Genomic DNA, 24,560 nt, shown 5'->3' on the forward strand with positions numbered 1-24,560 from the left:
AAGAATAGGTGATGATTCGTCTCGACACAACAATAAGAGGCTTCCAACGAAACAAAGTGCTAAATGAGGACAATTGACCCAGTAAACAATAAAGGAACACTCGGTCTTCAAGGGAGCCTTCGAAAATACTCGGTACACTGGCGTACAGATGGGGGACCATGTCCCCCCCCCAAAAAAAAAAAGTTTCAGGACCAAGCAAAACAGAAGAGAGAGATAAAGAAAAGGGGATTGAAAGGGGTGAAACGTGATAAGATTTTTTAATATGTCAAAATCTATCACAAAAACTAGGATTTTGTAACAAAAGGTCTAAAACCCTACAGGTGCCATAACTTGTTTGTTCATTACTCCACTGACTCGGTCTTAAATGAAACTGGCGAATTATGAGAAAACATTCGGGTATTTTTTATTTTTAGATTTTGACCTATAAGTGACAAAAGAAATAATGCTGGTCTTTACAAAGTTCAAAATTTAAAGCATATAAAAGCGATTATTGTGAGTATATATTAAAAAAAATGTTTTGTACTTCTCAATATATCTTCCAAAGCGAGGGAAACATCAGTCGTCTACACATTGTGCATGTGCAAAATGAAATAAATGTAAATCATTAATACCCATTCCAATGCACATAGAAAACCACGAGAAATTTATGTTTTTTTGTTTTAAATCATATTTATTTCTTCCTCATATCACATGTAAAATAAAAAATATATGTATATATAACATGACATCATTAAAACTTAATTGTTTCAAGTTAACACATTAACATTTTAACATGGTGAGAAAAGGAATATATATGAATTTCAAATGTAAACTTAAAATTAATCTGCTCACATTTCTTTAACAACTTATAATCACGAAGGGATAAATACAGAACAGAATCCGGGTACAACAGCAAAAATATAAATTACGGAAATAAACTTATAATCTGTATATAAAACTCAAAATTCTCCATACTCTTCAATCAAACTGATTAATGAGGAAGTTATATTAATAAAAAAACATACACACAACTTAAAACCAGACCCTTAGCTACACTTAACCCCCCTACCCCCATAAACTACAAATAAAGAATAATAATAATGGTAATAAAGAAAAAAAAATGTTTATCATATACTAGTACCAAAAGTTCGATATCGTTGCCCCGATCATAACTTCCGATTTAAACACGTGTTTCGGGGTTGTGGTACATTTTTTGTTAGTGTCTAAAATATCCCCCTTTTCGAGATAATATACCGGTATTTCGAGAGAATGCTTCTTTTCAAATTCTTTTTGTGCACGGGTTGTTTTCCATCACTTTGTTGGAGGAAAAAATTACAGTTATTAACCACAAAAGTAAAACCACATATAATATAGACATACTTCAAGATCAATGCGCGTTAATAAATACCAACGCCAAGTGAAGGGATAGGATGGGATATAAGAATGATATTCAAACAAAATCGGCGTCCTTCGAATACACGCTCAGCTTGGTATAAAAAGAATTGTTTGAAAATCAGTGAGGTAACAATACCCAAGCTTACTGGCACATCAAGCGCAGGCCTGGGCCTGGTAGGATTTCGTTTCCTTTCTTTTATTACTTCTGTCGCCCCTTTTATTGTTATTGCTGGCCTGGCTATTGTTGTGGGCCTACCTTTCAAAGACTGCGATTTGCTCTCGGTATTTACCCTGAATAGCTTTCTACCCCAGGCCTGAGAAAGGATTGTGTGTGTTCAAAGAACGATCATGATGACCAATGATGGAGTATACTATTGCAGAGGAGTCTTGGTGGACTATATATTCGCAAATTGAATTAAGGAGACGGGTATACTGAAGTTGAAGATGCTTGTTGCTTCTCTCCCGCCAAACATAATTTTAAATGACAAGCGGTTGGAATACTAGTTGTGACTAGAAGGTATTACCCCCTGCGAGTTTTGAGGTCCCCTCGCCACAGCGTCCCCTGTCCGCCTGCACATGCATGCGTGCCTGGATTTAAGTTATTGGTGGTCGGGGCCGGGGCACGTTAAGATGCAGACAGAAAGCATCCGAGATCAGTGATCACAATGCTTGCGGAATATTCGTCTTTGAACTTGATTTGCCTCTAGCAGAACGCAACGAGCTAAGCGTATATGCATAGAGGCATGACTTAAAACACGATAGATGAGCGTCATAGGAAACACATGAATTGAATTGTACTGAATTAGGGATGATTCTCAACCCTCAACCATTTTGCAGTTAGAAGTTGGATTTATCTCCAGTTAGAATTGTAAGAGGATCTAGCGGGTGTGTTGTCTTGATTTCATCGTCTCAGAGTTTAGGTGACCTTTGTTCCGTTTCGACGATTACCGGGAGCACATCAATGAGTGAAGGTATGCATGGTTCCCATGGTTACATTTGTAGAATGCTTTCTATGATGTCTTGGTATTCTGTCTGTTTTCACCCCTTTCCGCTCAGTCACTCTTGTGTGTTTGGTACTTTCTCTTCATTTTCCTTTCAAAGCCAGAACTTCTAACAATGTTGTCAGAGAGTATAGAGCGTATAAAGGAAAGGCGAACTTACTGTGCTTATTTCTTACGTCATGAAGGCAGCAAGGGCTTTTCCGATTAGTTACTGCTTCTGATATAGCCAATGATGATGGTGGAGGTGATGATGATGATGATGATGATGATGATGATGATGATGATGATGTGATGATGGGGATGATCATGATACAATATTATTATTATTCATTTATCATTTTCATTGTTATGGTTATTATTATTATCATTATGATGTTGTTATTGTTGTTATTATATTATGTTTATCATTATATTATTATTATTATTGTTGTTGTTGTTGTAATTACGACAATATCATAGTGATCAGTAATATTATGCCTTCATTAATTATTATACTTCTTCTCCATCTATAAGTTTGCTTTCTACATCTTTTTTTTTCGCGCCAATTGCATGAAAAGAAGTGGAAGCAATGGATTATATTCCATCATTTGCCCCGGGGCTGTGGCCATTCCAATCATAACGATAATTGTCTGTAAAACCACAAAAACGCGTTCGCCACGTTTGCGGTTTACTAACGACAAACACTAGACAATTACAAGATTTACCTGGGATTTCTTTTTATGCCGAAAAGTTACAAGTTTGAAGAGGTCCTTTATAGACCCTAAGGATCATATCCTGAACTCAAGTTTAACTTTATACGTGGTCTGACACTGAACTGGTCCAACGTTGTGGTTAAACTATGGATAGCCAGTTGTGAGGCAAACTTTAAAGGTCAAGTCCACCTAAGAAAAATGTTGATTTGAATCAATAGAAAAAAATCAGACAAGCACAATGCTGAAAATTTCATCAAAATCGGATGTAAAATAAGAAAGTTATGACATTTCAAAGTTTCGCTTATTTTCAACAAAATAGTTATATGAACGAGCCAGTTACATCCAAATGAGAGAGTCGATGATGTCACTCACTCACTATTTCTTTTGTTTTTTATTGTTTGAATTATACAATATTTCAATTTTTACGAATTTGACAATTAGGACCTCCTTGCCTGAAGCACAAAATGTTAGAATAATAGAATTCCCCGTGTTTAGGGAGGAATGAAGCTTCATTTTACATGACAATGACAAGAAAATCAAAATATTTCATATTTCATATAATAAAATACAAAAGAAATAGTGAGTGAGTGATGTCATCAACTCTCTCATTTGGATGTAACTGGCTCGTTCATATAACTATTTTGTTGAAAATAAGCGAAACTTTAAAATGCCATAGCTTTCTTATTTTACATCCGATTTTGATGAAATTTTCAGTGTTGTGCTTGTTGAATTTTTCTCTTTTTATTCAAATCAAGTTTTTGTTGGGGTGGACTTGTCCTTTAAGTAGACCTATACATCAATTCATAGGCACACTTTGAAGATGAGGAGAATAGTTAAGTAATTTCTACACCACCGTAATACATAAAATAATAGACTGTGGTGAAGATACCATGTAGACACAAATTTTCATTTTCATTCTCTCGGTTTCATTTATTTCATACCTATCTTTAAAAAAATGTAAAAATAACAGAAACAATGTATAATATGTTCATACGAACCATAACATAATAGATAATGGAAAAGGGTTTTGCTTAAAAAACAACAACAAACATATAAAGAAGAAAAAACATACATGAGGCGTAAATTATATGAAGTGAAAAGCCCGGGGGGGGGGGGTCTCACGAAATGATGCATACGGGGATGTGCCTCAGGAATGGGTCGCTTTTTTGGAAGAAATCCCTAAACATCGGGTATGGTTTTATGCTGGAAAATCCCTAAACATGGACCCAAATTTTAGGTATTATTCTCCTCCAATGTCTTAGGTGCAAAGTCTTCCTGTATGGATGTTTTGGTTTGGTGCTCATTGAGGGTATTTTCATGCATTTCAGGAGGGGTTTTTTTCGTGGCTTTCATCTCTGCTGTGTGTCTTTCTCCTCCCACCAGTCCCAAGTACTGGGGAAGAGAAAAACAAAATGCATTTTTGACTGGAAATATTTATGTTGGCTCAGTGGTAGAGCGTCCGCCTCATGAAGGGAGGTTCTAGGCTCGATGCCCGTTTCGAATTATCGAATTACAACTATTGTAACAACTTTGTCATGATGGCAACTACCATGCCAACAGGGCTCAGCAGCCAATCACAATCAAGGATTCCATGGCAGTTGCCATAATTTAAAAGTTACAACAGTTGTCTTTATGAAACGGGCCCCTGGTCCATTTGAACTCCTTCACCGGTACCCCCCCCCCCCCCCCCCCCTCCAGAATATATGTCATTTTCACTGCATCGAGAGAACAGGTTCTCAAAACAAAACCACCTTCGATGTCACATTCCAAGAAAGGACAAAAGTAGTTGAACGTGATAGATAAAGGTTACGGAAACAATACTTATTGTGAGTCTTCAAACCTTGATAATTATGATCACATATACAGTTTGTATGTGATCAAACACACAAGCTGAATTTGTTATTGAATGATTGTTTATCGTAGGTGTTGGAGGTTTCTTCTGTTTTCTGTTGGTAAAGTATTGCCAAGGAGAGCCATGACTTGTTCTTCTGCTGATACTTGTATGGACATTATTAACTTTGATGACCATATTGTAACTCAATGATTGAAACTTAGCAAAAACATCTAAATCAGCTTCATAAACAGAAAATTATGTACTCGTAATTGTTTAGGGACAACCCTCATTCTGATTGAGATCAAGGTAATCATGCGTCTTTTAGAACTTCCCCCGACACCACTAGCGTTCCTATGGGGGCAGACTGCCCCCCCTGATTGCAAGTGCGCGAGTCACAACCCATGCAAGGGACCTATCCCTGCCCACCCCCCCCCCCCCTCCTGACGAGAAGTTGAAGACATTTTTTTTGGTTGTCAGTTTTTTCTGGCACGAAATCCTTTGTGGTTGAAGACCTTTTTATTTTGTTGGTCAAATTTTTGGGCGGACGATTTTGCCCCCCCCCCCGTGGAAAATCCTAGGTACGCGACTGCTCGACATTATAATAAGTTGAAATATGATTTGCAATGCTGTAGGCATGTGGACCTCGCTTCTCTTTTATAAATCACAAGAGAATAGAAATTCCATTGGGATTTTAATCAGGCCCCTAGATCAATTCACTCCAAGGGTTTAATGCAAAATCTACTTATCGTTATTGTGCTTGCCACAAACGCATTACAAAGCGATTTTGAAAAAAAAGTCTGAAAAACGTTAATACATAGTATTACGATTCCATGTTGAGTACTTTCTTTTGAAGAATTCAAGATTGCGAGACCGTTTTCTTTCCTTCCTTATTTACTTTTTGTATGCAGAAAATGATTACGTAATGAGAGACCTTCAGCATGCTCAAAATAGTTTTGAAAAGTAGTTTACTGTACGTTCTTTTTGAAAGTCTAAAATTTGAAGAAAAATAGACTGGATTTTTTAAAGTGGTTTTATTGTAATGGGTATTTCCGATTACTGGTATATATTTATGATTTATTTTAAATCTTTAGGATTAACTTTCAAATCTCAAAAGATTTAAATTCAAATATTTTGTATTAATATTTATAAAACTAAATCTAATATTTGGCTTGTCACTATTTACAGCCGATCTGGATTTATTTAGAATCCTTGATTTTTAGAGTGTATCTACATGTATACTACCGATTTTCAGTCTAACACATCTAAAACTATACCAGATTGAATTAGAACATATTGACTCTGTGTATTTTTTCTATGACTAAGAATTGAGTAAATGTAAATAAGTATTTGCATGGAGGCATTTGTAAAGATAATCCCGTATCCCAGGAACCTGCGAAAACTACAAAGCTATTAAAGTCTAGGCCATGCATGTTCCGTCTGTACAACTTAACGTGTTCAACACGTACAATGCGAATGCTCATGTTGGCCAACTCAGTAACAACAGGCCACATTCGACTAAAATTAAGAGCAAAATAACTGATATAATAAGAAAGTTTCTAATCGATATGTAACCAGTTGTGTTTACGGTATCATATCAATGGTCTTCTCATCGTGCCCCGACACCGGAACGAAAAATTACCCCCTGACAGCTTTCGAGATGAAGCCATTGAAATGCTAAAACATAGTAGGTCCATGATTATAGCAAGGTTGTTTCTGACGAAGTATTAGACAATTTCAGCTCAATGTTAAGAGAGAAGGATGGTTTAAATCCAAGATAAAGGCATAATACGATATCTCATACACGTGATCTTTGTCTTGTTAATTTTACCTATCGTTTTTTAGGTGTTAACTTTTAAGAAATGCGTAGAAAATACTTGAAGTAATTTCCGAATTATTTAGACAACTATGAAATATTGTACAACGTTATTTCATTCGATTTCGATTTTATTTATAGTGTCGTCCGTTTGATTAAACTTTATCGAAGTTATAGTGTATTTTCAGGGCGGAGTGCCACCTTGAACACGTTAAGATTTCTTTGACAAGTTTGAGGTATATAGCCTTAGAACTAAAATAAGGGTTACGGCCCTGTCGGTGCTGCTCCAGGCTGCGAGAAGAAAACTTTTTAAAATAAATAAGCATTCGAATACCCTTGCAAAGCAATTTGTTCCGTATAATACCATTGCTTTCCATGTAGATATATCATCCAAAGGATCTTTATGCGTAAACCTGACGAGTGTGTTTTCTTAAAACCTTGTGCAAACTGACCATCCCCAGCCCTTTTTTTCTGTTTAAATACCTTCAACCTCTCTGCATACATGCATGTTATGTGGAGGGTTTCAATTCCTCAGCCGCGCCGAAGAGGATCGTTTACACTGAGCGCTTATTGGTCATAGCTTCTTGATCTTGATCTGTCTTTGTCTCATTAATCATGATTTAGAAGTATTTAATGTCGAGAATGTCGTACTAAGTACGTAGTTAGAGCTACATATACCTGACATTTATTCCATATTTGTGTTAATCTTCAATGACACAACCAGAGCAAATTCAGAAATCATCTTAAAATAGGTTTATCCAAGGAGTTACCAGCACTTGGTTTACTCAAGTAAGTGTTCCTGCTTCAATCAATCCCTTTTTATGTATAAATAAACAAAATACACTTTCTAGCTTAAAAGAAATGCATAATTATACTATATTATGATACCATTTACAGTATATAGTATCATGCATGATGCATTTTAGAGCTTGAAAGTGTAAAAAAATGTTTTGTTTCGTTGGAAGATGCATGGGACATATGCGGCTATGATACATGGACCTGAACTTTGATTGGTAAACAAAAAGATTGTCATCTTACCGGAAAGGATTAATCTTCCTCATCTCTCACACTGTCGTTTTATTTACTGACATGTAAGTTTGATGTCAACACTTCAGTGTTAACAGTATTCTATAGTATAACTACCCCCCCCCCCTCTTCTCTCTCTCTCCTCTCTTTCTACCTTGTTTTGAATAAATTTGCACGATCCACCTTCGGGAGGAAGGTGTCAAAGTAAATACATTTGGAATGTGAGGATCTATTTAGGTCTTCACGAACGAAGGCCTATAATAACACAGGTATATTCAAAATAGAGTTTATGGTGAATAACAAGGCCATGCGTAGAATGAGTCCATACTGACCGGACAACCAGATTTTTTGTCGCCATTTATCTGAGCATGTTCTGATGACATAGTATTTATATTTTGGGATCACCGTAATTGTAAATTGTTTTATTACATTTACCTACAAGAAACACTTTGCCCCATCCACCCATTTTGGGGAGGGGGTTTGGGCATGAGGGACAAACAAAGACGACTACTGACGATAATATAAAAGGATGTACATTTAATTGTGTTTTATTCATCATATCATTATCTTCTAGTACGCTTAAAGTTTGGCAGTATATTGTATATTTCTGTTTAGCAAATTGCCTCACAGCATCGATTGAAAAACTATGCCTTCGCTCACGCGCCGGCGTCATGAATATTCATCTATCAAGTGTGCTTCTCCTGGATGTGACGTCATAGACCCGTGGCATGCATTTTAAATTCCCCCTCCTCAGAATATTATGAATTGATTAAGAAGATATTTGGTATTCCTCCTGCGGAGTCATGCATTCTCCTATATCTATGATTCACCTAGCTACTTCTCATGATATTTGAAAACCTCACGTCACTCTTTCCCACTCTTTCTAATAGCTTCTCTTTCTGAACGACATATAAATCATACATAATCATAAACAATGACAAAATAATGAATAAAATCAGCATGTAGTTGTAAAATAAAAGATGCATTAATAGGTGAATTGTTACTCATGGTGTAAGTAAGGATAAATTCATTGTCTGCGCTGTTTGGGTTTATTTCATACCTAGCGTATGTGTTGGGGATATTGTTTTTTTTTCTTAAATTTTCGCTCTGTATTTCTGTGGTTCATTGGTATGTTGTTGATTTTCTTCATATAGTTCTATCATTAACACTTTATTTGCATCTCTGAAATATAAGAAACCACGAAAACATACAATATCAACATTCTTAACTGCAACATTAGATGAATTTAACGTGTACTACAGTCAGTGGCGGGTGGATCCAGGTATATAGGGACACATCCGGCCCGTGCCCCCCCCCCCCCTTGAGAGGCACAAAAATATTTTGCAGGGGAATATGTCGTGATGTCGTGCATACGCAAGTGTGGACTTTTTGCATGTCAAATTTGGTAGTGAAGACCCTTTCTTTTTGCTTCTCAAAAAATTCCTGTACAAAAATAACCCCCTTTGCAGGCCCATATCCAGGATACCTTTGAACTATTCGGAAAATGTCCCCCCCCCCTTCCCGCCAGGCAATCATAGGTGCCTTTTAATGCATGTTGAATAATCTTATTTCATAATCACGTGAAAAAGGGCAATCGAAGGTTGAACATGAATTTGGCGCCCCAGGACAAACATCAAATTGGCGCCCCTATGTCGAACATAAAATCGGTGCCCCCTATGTTGAACATCAATTCAACGCCCCTAGGTCGAACATCAATTCGGCGCCCCCTTCGCTTGAACATCAATTCATCGCCCCTAGGTCGAACAAAAATTCGGCTCCCCCTATATCGAACTTCATTTCGGCGCCCCTAGGTCGAACATCAATTCGGCACCCCTAGGTCAAACATCAATTCGGCTCCCTTAGGTCGAACATCAATTCGGCTCCCTTAGGTCGAACAACAATTCGGGCCCCCTAGGTCGAACATAAATTCGGCGCCCCTTATATCGTACTTCGATTCGGCGCCCCCTTCCTTAGGTTGGAAACCAATTCGGCGCCCATATGTCGAACACTAATTCGGTGCCACTAGGTCGAACATCAATTCGGCGCCCCCGTATGTCGAACTTCAATTCGGCGCCCCCTACATGTATGTCGAACATCAAATCGGCGTCCCGAAGTAAAACATCGATTCGGCTCCCCCTCCCCTCTTCTTTTTTCTTCTCTCTTTCCCCTTTTTTCTTTTTCCTTTCTTCTTTCCATCCTTTTCTTCCCCTTTTCTTTTCTTCCTCTTTTTTGGCCCCCCCCCCCGAATTTTTCAATACGCGCGTGATTTGGAAAATCCTGGATCCGCCGTGACTACAGTGAAGAAAACGTGAACTACACTTTAAAGGGCTAATCACAACCTGCTACATTTTCCCACAATAACAATATACACAACCCTTGTAACCATTCGGGCGAACCATTCGTACCACCCGTGTGTATTTTACCTCAAATCGTCATTCAAACTTCATTTACAAAAGGCGAGAACACATACGACACTATTCAGAAAAGGAACGTGTATGTATTGAATAGGGGGAGGTATTTCAAAAAAGCGTCCAGCGATTGAACAACTTCAATAGAGTGTTGCTCACCAAAATATTGCTTTGTGTTCCAATTTGTGATGCATAATATTTTTCGTATGAAAATCGAAATTGGTCCTTGCGAGAGGTTTGCCATTTTCCGATGATGCATCGTCGAGTAACGTTCGTGGACATGGTGGATGAAGTGTTTGGTGCAAGATGACTGTTTAGCCGACGTAGGCCTATAGGCATGATAGTTTGACCACTGACTACCGAATACTTTGGAAGGAATTTTCATAATGGTAATTGTTTATGGCTTTGTTATAGGGCCCTATTCTTTAATTGTGACTTGTTTAAAGGAATACATTGAACTCTGTATAATGAAGCCATTAGATGCCATATCGATATACCCTTCCGACTTCGTGCATATAACAATTGTGGAATTGGTGCTAAGATTTGTGCTCTTATTTTACCTGCCATTCTAGTTTTATAACGGAATTTTCTTCCACTTTACAGAATGTGCAATTTTCTCATATTTCCATTTCACGAAACGTTGCATACATCCTATATGGGCATATCATTATAATGTTTTAGTATAGTCAAGCCCAATGACGGGTCATTCCAGTGAACGACAAAAATTTACAGTTTGTTTAGCGGGCTGTTTGAAAATGAAGATCTGCCAAAAAATGATCAGAATCACATCCGCAATACCAACATCTTTATGACTTCAAAATGGTAATTTGACATTTGCAACTGTAATGATAAATTATTTGTTTTCCAGTGGCTTTAATCACATATAGTGTATAATCATCATAATAATAGCTTTCTATCCCGGGTATTTCTCGTCTCATTTCACTTTATTATTATTTTTAGTACGGTACAATAGCGAAAACTATACTTTAACGCAGCCGGTGAATAGTAAAATAATCAATAATACTAGATGATGGTTGTGACATTTGAATTCATCAGCTATCGACCTGTTCCAAGAATGTGGGCAGATTTCCTGTTAGTAATACACTCTAAAAAAACACTGGGTACAATTTTACACAATATTGGGTAGAAAGGGAACATGCGTGTTGGCTTGGTATTCTTTTACCGCATATTTGGCAAAATGCATGTTTTACTGGGTAAATTTGAACGCAACTTTGCGTAAAATTTACAAAATATATGGTATCTTTTTACACAACCAACATGCGTGTTCCCATTTTACACAATATTGGGTAAATCCTTTTTTTCCTAGTATATAGCGACATGGTATTATAGGCATTTGAGAGCAGTGGCGTACCGTGGGTCACGGCATTGGGGGGGGGCACCAGCAAAAATTTCGAGTCACTAAGGGAGCGCGCGAAGCGCGCTCTGTTGCCAGGTAAACTGACCTAATAAAGACATTTTATGGACATGCAGTGCCATTAAACAGATATGTATCTCACTGATTAAATAATGCGAGCGCGAAGCGCGAGCTGAAAATTTTTGATATTCAGACCTAAAAAGGACATTATAAGCATTTTTTTGTAATTATGATCTGTCTAGATAAAAAAAACAATGCGAGCGCGAAGCGCGAGCTGAATTTTTTTATTATATTGACCCAAACAGGGACATTTTAAGGACTATATTTTAGGAATCCGTTTAGAGTATAAATATCTCAGCATAGTCATCTAATGCTAGTGCCATCCTTTGCTGATTTTGTTAGAATTACATCTAAACACATGAAGCACTTTTTTAGTCATTTGTGTAATCATGATTATCAGGCGCGTCTCACTAATCAAATACTGCGAGCGCGAAGCCCGAGCTGAAGATTTGTAAAATTCACACCTGAAGAGGGGCATTCTAAGGCTTGTTTGTAGGAATTTACTAAAACCTTACGTATATCACTAACCAAATGATGCGAGCGCGAAGCGCGAGCTGAAAATTTTTGATATTTAGATCAGAAAAATTGACATTTTAAGGACAGGAAATGTTTTATATTAAGACCTTAAAATAGGGCAATCACTTTAAGTAGTCATGAAAAAGAAGCAAATGTCACTACATAAGACAATAATAACTCAAACTGCGAGGAAATATATTTGGTGTAAATTGATTTGAAACGGGAGGTTTTAGTACAACAGGATCATAATAAACAGTCTATGCGAGCACCAGGAATAATGAAGACATAGGCCCTGAGAAAATAATGTTTCATAACGTTATGAAAAAATGCTTATGTAATATAACATAACATAATATAACATTTTAATGAACAATAATTTCTTTTTTCCCCACTACGTTTCTCTTCCTTTCTCCCTCTTTTTCTCCTTTTCCCAGTTTTTTTTTTGGACAGCCGATTGGGGGGAGGGGCACGTGCCCCCCATGCCCCCCCCCCCCCCCCGTAGTTACGCCACTGACTGTTTGAGAGTGTCTAGATGACAGATCACATAGTATAAAATAGGAAAACTTTACCGTTGCATCATTGTAATCTGAAGTGATTTTGTGAACAGGACATTTATAATTCTGATGACATTGGCCTATATCATGTCGAATTTTGTCTTAATCTGTTATGTATGGAAGCTTAAAAGTGCCACCGAGATGTTGAGATAATTATCTCGGGAAGTCGACATCTTGATAGCAAAGGATAAGATGACGAGATCCCAGATCTCATCATGTCGACATCTTTAAGAAGAGATGATGAGATGACAAGATCCTGGATCTCATCATGTTGACATCTTGTAGAAGAGATGATGAGATGACAAGATCCCGGATCTCATCATGTCAACATCTTTTGGACGAGATGATGAGATGACAAGATCCCGGATCTCATCATGTTGACATCTTTTAGAAGAGATGTTGAGATGACAAGATCCCGGATCTCATCATGTCAACATCTGTTAGAAGAGATGATGAGATGACAAGATCTCGGATCTCATCATGTTGACATCTTTTAGAAGAGATGTTGAGATGACAAGATCCCGGGATCTCGTCATGTCGTCATCTTTTAGTAGAGATGATGAGATGACAAGATCTCGGATCTCGTCATGTCGACATCTTTCAGAAGAAATGGTCAGATGACAAGATCTTCGATCCATGATCATGTCATCTAATCATCTCTTCTACAAGATGTCGACATGACGAGATCCGAGATCTTGTCATCTCATCATCTCTACTAAAAGATGACGACATGACGAGATCCCGGGATCTTGTCATCTCAACATCTCTTCTTAAAGATGTAGACATGACGAGATCCAAGATCTTGTCATCTCATCATCTCTTCTAAAAGATGTTGACATGATGAGTTCCGGGATCTTGTCATCTCATCATCTCTTCTAAAAGATGTCGACATGATGAGATCCGGGATCTTGTCATCTCATCATCTCTTCCAAAAGATGTTGACATGATGAGATCCGGGATCTTGTCATCTCATCATCTCTTCTACAAGATGTCAACATGATGAGATCCGGGATCTTGTCATCTCATCATCTCTTCTACAAGATGTCAACATGATGAGATCCGGGATCTTGTCATCTCATCATCTCTTCTACAAGATGTCAACATGATGAGATCCGGGATCTTGTCATCTCATCATCTCTTCTACAAGATGTCAACATGATGAGATAATTATCTCAACATCTCGGTGGCACTTTTAAGCTTCCATAGTTATGCGATGAAGTCAAGAAAATGTACATGTAGCGGTATACTTACGTGTCCATTTCATAACCCTTTTTGTTCATAATCCAAATCCTGTAAGTGAAAATATGTCAATTCATTTATATCTATTCGAAAGAGTAGTGAGATTTTTTTTCAGATTAGTAGGCGTCAATTATTCTCTAGAATAAGTCTTCGATCATGCTTGCATGCAGTTTTGAAAATGTCACACATACCTTTTTCATATGTATATGTATATTGTTTTCTAAGAGTTTCGACATACATTCTTTTACAAGGCTAGAAAAATATATTTAGGACCTATCCAGATATATTGTATTTATTTTTATTTTTTATTGACACCTGCACACGTCATGCCCAAAGAGATTTATATTCGGAGAAAAGGTGAGCACTTGCATTTCATTCGCTGAATGCATGGCAACACTGATTTTCATTTCAATCATTTTCCCATGGCAATGAAGACAATGCTAAATCAACAAATCATAAACCAGCCAAGAAAGGTGTATTCTTATTCCTCGGTTCCGGACCGAAGCTGCTTCTGAATAGAGCTTTCCAAGTTCCATTTTCCATTCTATTTTGTTAAGTATTGACATTATTTACTATATTTGTATTCGGATAAGTTTTGATTATTTGTGCTTGAAAGAGATTCACATGCCTCGACGTTGGATTCGTAAAAAATGGGGGAGGGGTGGGAAATGTCACTGCACTCCGTGAGAACTTTCCATATCTCTCACCCCGCCCCTTCTCTACCCCCCCCCCCCCCCCCCCTCTCTATCTCGGTCTGTTCGCATCAGAATGGTATACACGCTTTGGAATTGCGTGAGCTATAGTACTAGTCAACTCTATTCCGAGTTAAAGGGGAAGTTCACCCTGAAGAAAAGTTTGCTGTAAAAATAGCAGAATAAAATGATAAAAATATTGGTGAAGGTTTGAAGAAAAACTCCATTAAAGATTGAGAACGTTATTAAAAATTTGACGTCACAAAAGAGCAGCTACCCCCATATCTTATGTCATACATAAATTTCAATTGTTTATTGATCCGGGATTAATTTTTTTTTCTCTTTAGGAGGTACAGTAAGAATTATGTTCAATTTTCTAAGAAAATGACATTTAATTTATTTTTCACCATACGATATGCAGGAATGCTGCTGGCATATGATATCACAAATCCAGTAAATTGAAATTCTTTGATTGACCTTTTTTCAAACCTTAGGCAATATTTTTTATTATCTTCTATTTTTACATTAAACTTGTTGTCAGGGTGAACTTTCTCTTGAAGAAATTTAGAGTTCGAATTAATTTTTACTCGGAATGGTATATTCGTAGCTGCAAATCGCTCAATTCCGAATCAGATTAACTCATGAACGAGTAAAAAAAAAAACTACTCCCCACTGGCGCCACTCCGAGTTGAATTGTACTCCTACAATGTACTCACTATGTATACCGACTTTAATGATTGAGAAATGGAAAAGAGTAAGTAAGCCTGTGAAATAATTTCATAAAGCACCAAAGGCATTATTAGCACCATACAGATTATAACTTCAGCATAATCTTAAATGAAATCTGGAAGCCTTTGTTCGAGGTTAATTGTGGGTAATGCTTTAAGGGAGAAGATAGCAAAGGTAAATTGATTTCATATTATATCATGACCATGGCGTTTTGTGCTATTTCGTATACCACTTTGGATATTTGAAGGGGGAATGTGTAAAGTTTTGTCAAATCAGACATTCTTTATGTTGATGTTTGGCACCGGGGAAATCATAATAATCTCTAAACATGGACGATCTGCGATTTCGGAGTTTATAATAAAGTCCCTAGACATGATTTACTTTTTTACACATAAAGATATAGAGATTTAAGGTATGTAAATGTAAGGTACATCTAAACTGTCCATAGTTTGCTCGACTAAAACAGAGCTCGAACTTCCCGTTGTCATCATCTTATGTCGAAAGCAAAATCCATCATTCCTTCCATAATGATGTGAAAACTCGTTAAAAAATATAAATATTCCCATTCTCACCCACTATCCATCACTACTGTCATATAAATCCATGATTTCATTCGTATCAACAGCTGGCTGTACACAGTGAGCGATCGAAACCGGTCTTTTACCCCTCGCCCGATGGGGGTGAAATTGAAAACTCGAAATAGCATACCGTCATGAAATCAAGTTCGGCTGTATGGTACTCGAGGGGCATTTTTCATTGAATCAATTTTTGATGGTGTTGTTTTTCATCGTGGTAATATTCTCAAGATGTTTTGAAAGCAATTGTTACTGATCACCGTGCATGCTGACATTGGTGACCCACCTCGGTGGCTTATTTTCTCAAGTTTAATAATGTGTTGCAATTTTGCATGTGACTTCTAGAAGCTAGCTGTAGGCTATATTGTTGTTTCATAAAGTATAGAGTAATGAGTATAATCATGATGTAAGTCTGTTGAGGGAACCTCCCTAGCTTCTAAAATTCATCCTTCAAGTTCAAGTGCTATCTCTACCTCTCCCCTTCTCTCTCTCTCACTCTCTCTTCTTCTCCTTCTTCTTCTTCTTATTCTTCTTAATACCCCCCCCCCCCTCTCCGACTTATTTTCGTACCCAGCCCTTTCTCACAAAGTTGTAAATGAAGCCTATTTGGGCAAAGGTATTTCTCTATCGCTTTTTCTCTAAATCCTCACGCGCATGGAGAAATCCTTCATTTTTCGATGAACGAATTTCTTGAGCACATGACAATTAAGGTTCTCATATAAAGTGTGTCCATCATTAACTTTGCTACCTTGAAAATTGATATTTCTCTTCCGCCAACAAAAGAAACGTTATTCCATGATTCCACCCCCGATGAAGCATCATATTAGTTATACAATCAGGCACTTTAAAGACCATTTCGCGTCATTGACCATTTCCAATGAAGACACCAGGATTAGTTGAATAGTATTGACAAGTACAGTAGTCTAACATGTCAAGAAATCAATAAGCCACTGGACGGTTTTTTATGGATTCCCAATCACGATGGCCCGCTTGAGGGCTGGTAGATTTCTAGCTTGCACGGGGTCTGAATATTTCTGATAAGTTGAAAGTCGATTGCAAATAACGCTTACCATCATGGTGTTAATGCCTCTGCACCTCTGACATAAATTGTCAAAATGTGTTTTATAGTGAGAATGAATGTTAATACAAAATATTACTCAAAAATTGCATTCCACAATGTACTGTTTTGTTCTTGTTTAGTAAAAATGCACGTTTCTTCATGGTGGTGCTCTACATAATATAGAAGTAGACTGTTGTATAGTGAATGAAAATTAACAAACTATTCGGGCTCGCGAATAAAAAAAAAATGTTAAGCAGACCATGACATTAAAAATTTCCGGATATTATAGTATTATTCGTTGGACAAAACGCTTCTGCAGGTGTATTTCATGGTTAATGATTCGATTTGATAATACTGGATTTTCAAAATGATTCAAATTTCAATCCAGTTAAGTTTTTGGTGGTATTTGTTTGTTCAGTCGAGTATTCATGTCCTGGGACCAGGAGATGAACCTCTACAGATACCAATATGTGGAATATAAAGGTTTAACTTTTTTGTTGTATTTTCAACCTCTCTCGTCCGACGCTTATATACCCCCACATAAACACCATACATTATTAACAAAATTTAACCCAATAACCAAATAGTATCAACTTTTTCACACAAAAAAATGTTTGTGGGCATTGATAAGAGGGCACTTTGAATGGAGATCCATTCCCCCCCCCCCCCTCAAATTTGGTTACTAGAAATTATTGAAAACACTTCAAATTATCTAATGAACTTCAAATTCTTTTTTAATATACTTGGGTTATTCCATCTTATTCTGACGAAGAGTTTTTGTGCTTATTTAAGAGTATATTTTGACTGAGATTAATAGTTCTCAAGTGGAAAAATGTTTAATGATGATGAAGGTTCACCTGTCTCATTTTTTATACTCACTGAACCAAAGCATAACATTCTCCGGTATTCTGCCTTATACCATCTTTCCTTTTTCTGATATGTGTGTTTTTTCTTTTAATTTACTCTTAAAAAAGGGGGAAATAGCAATTTTCAATGTGTCTACAAAATATGTCTGAAATGTTTATTATGAACGTTGGGGAGTTACATTATCGTTCTCGCAATGTATCAATTTATTCAATTTCGAACTAGTTTTGTTCGCCATGCATGAAATTCACTCATGCTATCTCTGTACCTACATGTCTGTCAATCTTTTAAGTAAAGATTATTGTTTCCTAGCTTGTGCAATATACAATAGACAAAAGGTGAAGCATATATAGTGTATATAAAATTTAAACAAATGGCAGTGATGTTGTTTGCGTGATCAAAGAATATATAGGTTTAATCGTTTTGGCAGTAAAGTAATGATATTAAAGTGTTTGAAATAATCAAGACGGGATTTTGATGCAAAATATTGCAATATAATCATAGTACAGCATAATGATATCAACGTCTGAAATTTATGTAAATGTGACCTATGAGCGAGTTGTTTGCCAAACCTGACAAAGCAATACGATAAAATATGAAATGATTTTTACGATGATGTATTTCCAAGGGCATCCGTGTTATTTCAACCTTTTTTCCATTTGATTTCATCCATTCGTATTATTTAATTCTTTTGTTTGCAGGTTGCTTCTGAGTTGCGGCCAAGGTTAATCTTATCTAATTGATGTTGGTGGAAGTTCTTCAAGATTGCTTTCAGATTGTAAGAACTCAAGATGGCGCTCTTTCATATCATCAAGTCTCTGAAGCCAAGATGACCTGACTAAGATGGTACCCCGTCAGAGCAAGACCATGAAGACAAACAGATTTACAATCCACTATACGGTATACTTTTTTTCGCTGATGTTCATGTGAAATTTGAGCGTGCTGTATTGACCGCCAACTGGAAAAGCAAAACGCGATCGATGTTACAGACATTACGGGGAATTGCCGACTTTGATTCTCCAAAGGGTACGGAAAGATCATCCAAATGATCAGCAAATTCGCTAATCTACCCCGTCAGCACGTTAGCCAGCACTATCACATCCACCCTAGACCCCCATCCCACACCCACAATCAACACTACCACAACCGCCATCAGCACCACCACAGTAACCACACCAATCACTTCCGCGACATGAATCTGTCACCAAGCAACGTCGACGGCCCGAAGGCCCTCAACAGCCACAACGGCAGTAACAACGTCAGCAATAGCGGTGGAAACAGCAGCAATGACGTTGAACTCATGATGGAGTTGCCGCCGGCGTCGCCAATTTCACAATCCAGTCACGTCAGTCACGCAACCATCCATCGGTCAGTCAGTCAAACGAACAACGGCGTCAACGGCATTAACGGAGTTGGGAGCGTCATCCAGGGACGTTCGTCGCGTCTTGCCAGCGCTACGGACGACCTCACGACCATGCATAAACCACATAGCCTCAGCCTTTCCCGCGCTACACTCACAAGTAAGGAATTCGGTGTGGAGAAGTCTCTAACCGCCATGGGAATCCTAGCTCTCATTGCCATCATCATCACCTCTCTCTCCATCGTCTTACTGATTCAGTTTAACTCGATGCAAAGCCAGTTATTGACTGATGGTGCCGTAGAAGGAGTCACCGGTACTAGATGGTATTCAGACATTTTAGACTCAGGTGTTGTTCTTGTTAGCTTTTGTCTCATGCTGAACTTATGTTGTGTGGTCGTCTGTACAGGACAGAGCTATTTTACGGCGAAAATGTTGAAGCTACCTCAAGGTGAAGAAAGGTATGTCCATCTAGTCATTCTGATATCAAGAAATTATTATGCCTGTTCTTGACAGTTCTCTGGACTGCTTTCATGAGCTACATAACCATAAACGGATGAAAATACTAACTTTGATTCTTTGGCTTTTGTTGTAAGACGCTTCCAAATGCATCTCCCACCCCCATTGTAGATATTTGAATATGAATGATATTGTGTCCACACGTTTTTTGGGTCTGCTTAGTATCTTAAGAGATCCCTTTGCTATGTTTAAAAATGGCTATATATCGCATTGATAACCTTCTTCCTGAATTACCATCCCTTCATCCATCTTGCAACTTCAAATCTTCATTAGGAAAATGTTAAGCTTTGTAAAACTGATGTTTACGAAATATTGTCATCTCAACGTGCCATAAGATCTCTCTGTGCTTATAGGGGCCCATTCCATGACAATTTTCAATTAAGATAAATACAAGGGATGTTATCTTTGTAATTTGATTTTTTTCATGACTTAATGCTTACAACTATTTATAAACATGATAAATTATTGATAAAGCCATGCATCACTTTGTCTGATGATTTGTTGTTTTAGATCCTGTGACTTTCTAAAGAATACCTCCGGAACACGGTTCTTGGCTGTGTGCTCCTTCTTTGTTTCCATACCCATCTTCCTCGTCGGTAAGTATGATTAAATGGTAACTTAATTTAACCCAATAAGAATGGATGATTAAAACTGACAAGCAAATAAAGTCAATAACACCTTCGTATTCTTATGGGTAGCAAGCTAACAATATCTGAATGTGGACCCTTTCCTCTGGTTGAAGATGTTGGGTATTGCGGCTAGGAGACCAAGATAGATTGCCATTGATTAATCTGTTAAGAGTCTCCACGACCTCTAAAAATCCCTTCATTGAAATATTCAGGGGACCATGAAAATTCACCAGAATATTGAAGGGCTTTGGGATTTTCGTTTTTAGAGAGAGAGAGATCGGTTGATACCATTGGAATATCTTTGAGAATATTGGAAGACCAGTGACATCGTTTAGAGCCTGTCGAGACGTCTGGAAGATCGTTAGATGATCGATGCCTTCATAGACTGCATGGAAGACTATTTTGAACAATGTGGTGTTGATAGTATGGCGAAAGTATGAAAGAACACTTAATTAGCAAGGGCACAAAGTAGTAGAGATCTGTCCAAAATTCGGCGGTCTTTGATGGGACTCTCTCTTTGTGAAAAGAATGTTTGAACATCAGGAGGTATGCATTGGAAGTTACACTCGTGATAAGTCTACAGATATTAATATTTATAATCGGCAAGAGCTCAGATTTCACTCAAACTTATATTTTCTCTTTTTTCCGACACAGCTCTCATGCTTTATATTCTCCTTGAGTTCCGGACAATACCCGCCACCGTGTCTAGCGCCCTCATCGGATTAGCCATCCTTTTCATGGTCTTCAGTTTTGGGCACAATGTACATCTGTGGCAACGCGAGCAGTCTTTGATCAACAAGCGACACGCACCACCACCGGGTGTCTTTACCGGTTTGAATGGAGGTCCTTTTCACAACCAACGCCAGCAGTATTCAAATAAAAACAACCATCACACGGACCATGATGGACACCGATTCGCTTACTCAAATCACGTGACAGATAGCGGCGATACTGCTATCGATCCGTTGAGTGTCAGTAATTTATCGACGCTCGTCTGACGGTGACTTACCAAACCAAGCCCAGGACTAACTTCCACAACTTCATCTTCCAAATATTTCCTAAAAAGAGTTATACCAAGAGATTAAAGTATATTTTACATAGTACCTTGATGAATCTATGTTCGTAAATATGGACAACCTCCCTGACAACCGCAATTAGTGTTGTTGTCAAAGACCCTATAATGTAACCCCACTCGAGGATTGGACATTATCATATTAACTCTGTTTGGCATACTTGAACAGAAAGCAGCTAAAAGTCAGTGACAACAGATTTCTTTATAAGTTAACCGATGAAAAATGTAAGCACTAATAACCTCTTTGCTATTGATTTGAAAAAGGAAAAGGCGAGGCATTGCATGATAGTTCTGTTAGAAAATCATATTGAAGATAGAAAAGTTATCCATAATCATTTTATTGATATGAAAAAGAAATCATTTTATCTGCATTGAGCTCAAGTTTACTGCACCTTTCTTTCGTCATCATTATTGTTGCTTCTTTATTTGATCATATCCAAACACTTTTTTATCCAATCTGTTTAGCGTTACATGGTAAATATTGCATTATGATAAAGCTAAAAAAAATACACCTATTTAAAATTAGTGCTCGTATGAATGCAACAAAGGTTTGTACGAAAATTATAAACGTTTCATAAAATCTCACTTCTTCACCACTGCGGAGTCCGATCCTTCATGCCGATTTATTTTCAAATTATTGTGACGTTACGCGATTTTGGAGGGTCACATGATACTGACCACACCCACCACTGGCTGCGGTCTATAAAATCAAAGTATTTCTTGGCTTGGTTTGGTAGAGTCCACGTTTCTTGTAGATAGTATTAGTATTCTCTTAATACTACATTTAATGTAGATAACCAAGGCCTCCGCAACACAAAGGCTTGCGATCAAATACAGATTTGAAACAACAATTTTGATTTGTATAGTAAATAATCTTTAGAAAAGGTGCGCATGCAACGTTGATCTTTATTTGTTATGTATTGCAAGTTTGCGATTGATCGCTACTTTCATGTTGCGGAGCACAGGGCCCTGTCTTACAAATATTTGCGATTGATATTCAAATCATTCTCAAATTTCGATTGATATAAATTTGTATAGATAAGGAATATGAATTAACAGATCAATCGCAATTTGAATTTGATTGAAATCTATCGTTACTCTTTGTATGAGCCGGGAGTCTTGTCCACGTTTTGTAAGGGTGTGATTAACTCAAACAATGGGAAGCCAGAAATATCATAATTCATCAAAAATTCCATAGGGGGCGTTTCATGAAAGAACATGTCGGTCGTTTTATTCGACAAGTCCCAAATTATCCGATAGTTATCATAGCAACAGCGCTTCTGAGGTAATCAAAATCAAGTAAAGTTGTCAGATCTGACAACTTGTCGGACAAAAATGTTGATGAAACGCTCCCCTGATCGAATTTGTCTCGTGAGAGACAAGTTAAAGTGTCAAGGTAAACTTACGCTCGCTGTGCGTTACTGGTTTTCCATCGTTGAGAATTATCTGCCTCATGTTCAAACGAGTCCTAATCGTTTAATGAAATTACTGTGGTGTTATGAATTATTATAATGGGTGATTCCAATGGGATATTCCGGCTAAATTCCACAATCTTCTAAATTCTGTATTGAAATCAGGTCACCGGGTCATGGACCGATCACAAGGTATCCGTGATGTATCCGGTTTCAAAACGTATAACATTACGGCGCCAACATTTTCATCATGAAGTCATTTTGCGATTTTCAATTGAATTGTCTACGTATAGAAATATCGCAAAACTGAAAAAAAAAAATCAGGTAAAATGCCTTTTATGTTTGGTTGAATGCGTTTGCATTTGTTATTGAAAACGATATTTTCGCCATATTTCAGAATCTCTTGGAATCACCCGTGTAATTATACAAGCCTACTAACCTCACTAACACATTTACATCATAGGCCTTATAGATTTTGCTCTTGCAGTGAAAAAAAGCCGTACGTATACAACAAGTATCGTTACTTTTGTCTGTATTCATATAGAGTAAAGTATAACGAAAAAACGCCGACAGAATCATGTGTAATAACAACGATGATGATTATTTATAATTCGTGATTTTCAGCAAAACTTATGTTCATGGAAATGCGTAAATATAGTTAGTGAAGTTATCAAACTAATTTATAGGGAGGCGGTCAAACATGCGACTTAAAAGTGTTCCACTGTGGACGTGCTGTCACGAAGAGATAACTGTTAATAAAAAAAATAAACAATAACCAATGACTTGCAATCAATGCAATGTAAGCTACACAAAATAAATACGACACAAAGGACTTGTAGACAAAAAGTATTCAACACGTTTTAATCATAATTATAATCAACGAACATTCAACATAGATATGTACAAAGAAACTGCGATCAACTCACTATATTTCCTGCAGGTAACGTGTAGATGAATTTGCTTCGGATTCTCAATTGAAAAAAAGGACATTTTTATTAAACTAACACGATAGAAAGTTGAAAATATAATTACAAAATGAATGATATCATGTAAAACGTGAAGACGGAATGCAGTTGCTACCCCGCCTGTGGTTTCAAAATTTCAAAATTTCAACAAAAAAAAATTGTTTCCCTAATTTGACCACTCGCTTGGAGATGCATTGTTCTATCTCCATAGTTACGGTAGTAAATAATTTCTGATAAGGGTCTAGTGTGAACTTTTTGCTCTGCGATGTACGTAGGACTCAAGGACACGGGAACTATATCAAAAAGCCAACACAGCAAAAACTGTGGTGTTAACCGGTGTACATAGAGGGCCACACCAGTTATTTTACACCGGTGTTAAATTGGTGGTGTAAGTTTTACACCTGTAGGTGTTATTACAACACCTATGGTTGTTACATTAACACTCTTTGGTGTTATGTTCAATCTCTAGGGTGTTATTTTAACACCTCAGGGTGTGGTCCTCTATTAACACCAATTGGTGTCAGTTTTAACACCACAGTTTTTACAGTGAATGACAAGGACAGCTTGGGGGTCTTTGTCAAAAATTGGTGAACCAGAACAGCAGTTTCGTCCTAAATTTCTGAGCTGACGAAAATTTGCAGATTTGTCCAGAGTCAAGGACTAAACAGTTGTTTTTATTCACAAATTTCGACAAAGACTAATGGATGTACTTTGTCATGAGGGGCATTTCACAACATTTCTTCTGTTGTCAAATCCTCCATACGACGATTTGCGAAAAATCTCTAGTCCAGTGA

At 37.4% G+C, this 24,560-nt stretch overlaps 1 protein-coding gene across 2 annotated transcripts; it reads left to right on the forward strand.

Annotated features, from left to right (window-relative positions):
- Window positions 1-1,992: 1,992 nt before the first annotated feature.
- On the forward strand, window positions 1,993-22,976 carry LOC121415812. 2 transcript variants are annotated; one of them, XM_041609147.1, is made up of 4 exons: window positions 1,993-2,345; window positions 18,514-19,630; window positions 20,199-20,284; window positions 20,972-22,976. In XM_041609147.1, exons 2-4 carry the CDS (start codon window positions 18,858-18,860, stop codon window positions 21,313-21,315), a joined length of 1,203 nt encoding a protein of 400 aa, XP_041465081.1. In that variant the 5' UTR covers window positions 1,993-2,345; window positions 18,514-18,857; the 3' UTR covers window positions 21,316-22,976. The 2 variants fall into 2 exon arrangements, with proteins under 2 accessions (XP_041465081.1, XP_041465082.1); XM_041609148.1 differs by lacking the exon at window positions 1,993-2,345 and adding an exon at window positions 7,719-7,805.
- The last annotated feature ends 1,584 nt before the right edge of the window (window positions 22,977-24,560 follow it).

This window comes from Lytechinus variegatus, chromosome 5, assembly GCF_018143015.1.
Source record: "Lytechinus variegatus isolate NC3 chromosome 5, Lvar_3.0, whole genome shotgun sequence".
NCBI classification, from domain to species: Eukaryota; Metazoa; Echinodermata; class Echinoidea; order Temnopleuroida; family Toxopneustidae; genus Lytechinus; species Lytechinus variegatus.

Bases quoted from the DNA above. Each gene is read 5' to 3' on its own strand.
- LOC121415812 (XM_041609147.1), top strand. From the start codon at position 18,858: ATGATCAGCAAATTCGCTAATCTACCCCGTCAGCACGTTAGCCAGCAC. The intron at 19,631-20,198 runs GTATGTCCATCT...TTGTTGTTTTAG, and splicing joins CTACCTCAAGGTGAAGAAAG to ATCCTGTGACTTTCTAAAGA. The intron at 20,285-20,971 runs GTAAGTATGATT...TTTCCGACACAG, and splicing joins CATACCCATCTTCCTCGTCG to CTCTCATGCTTTATATTCTC.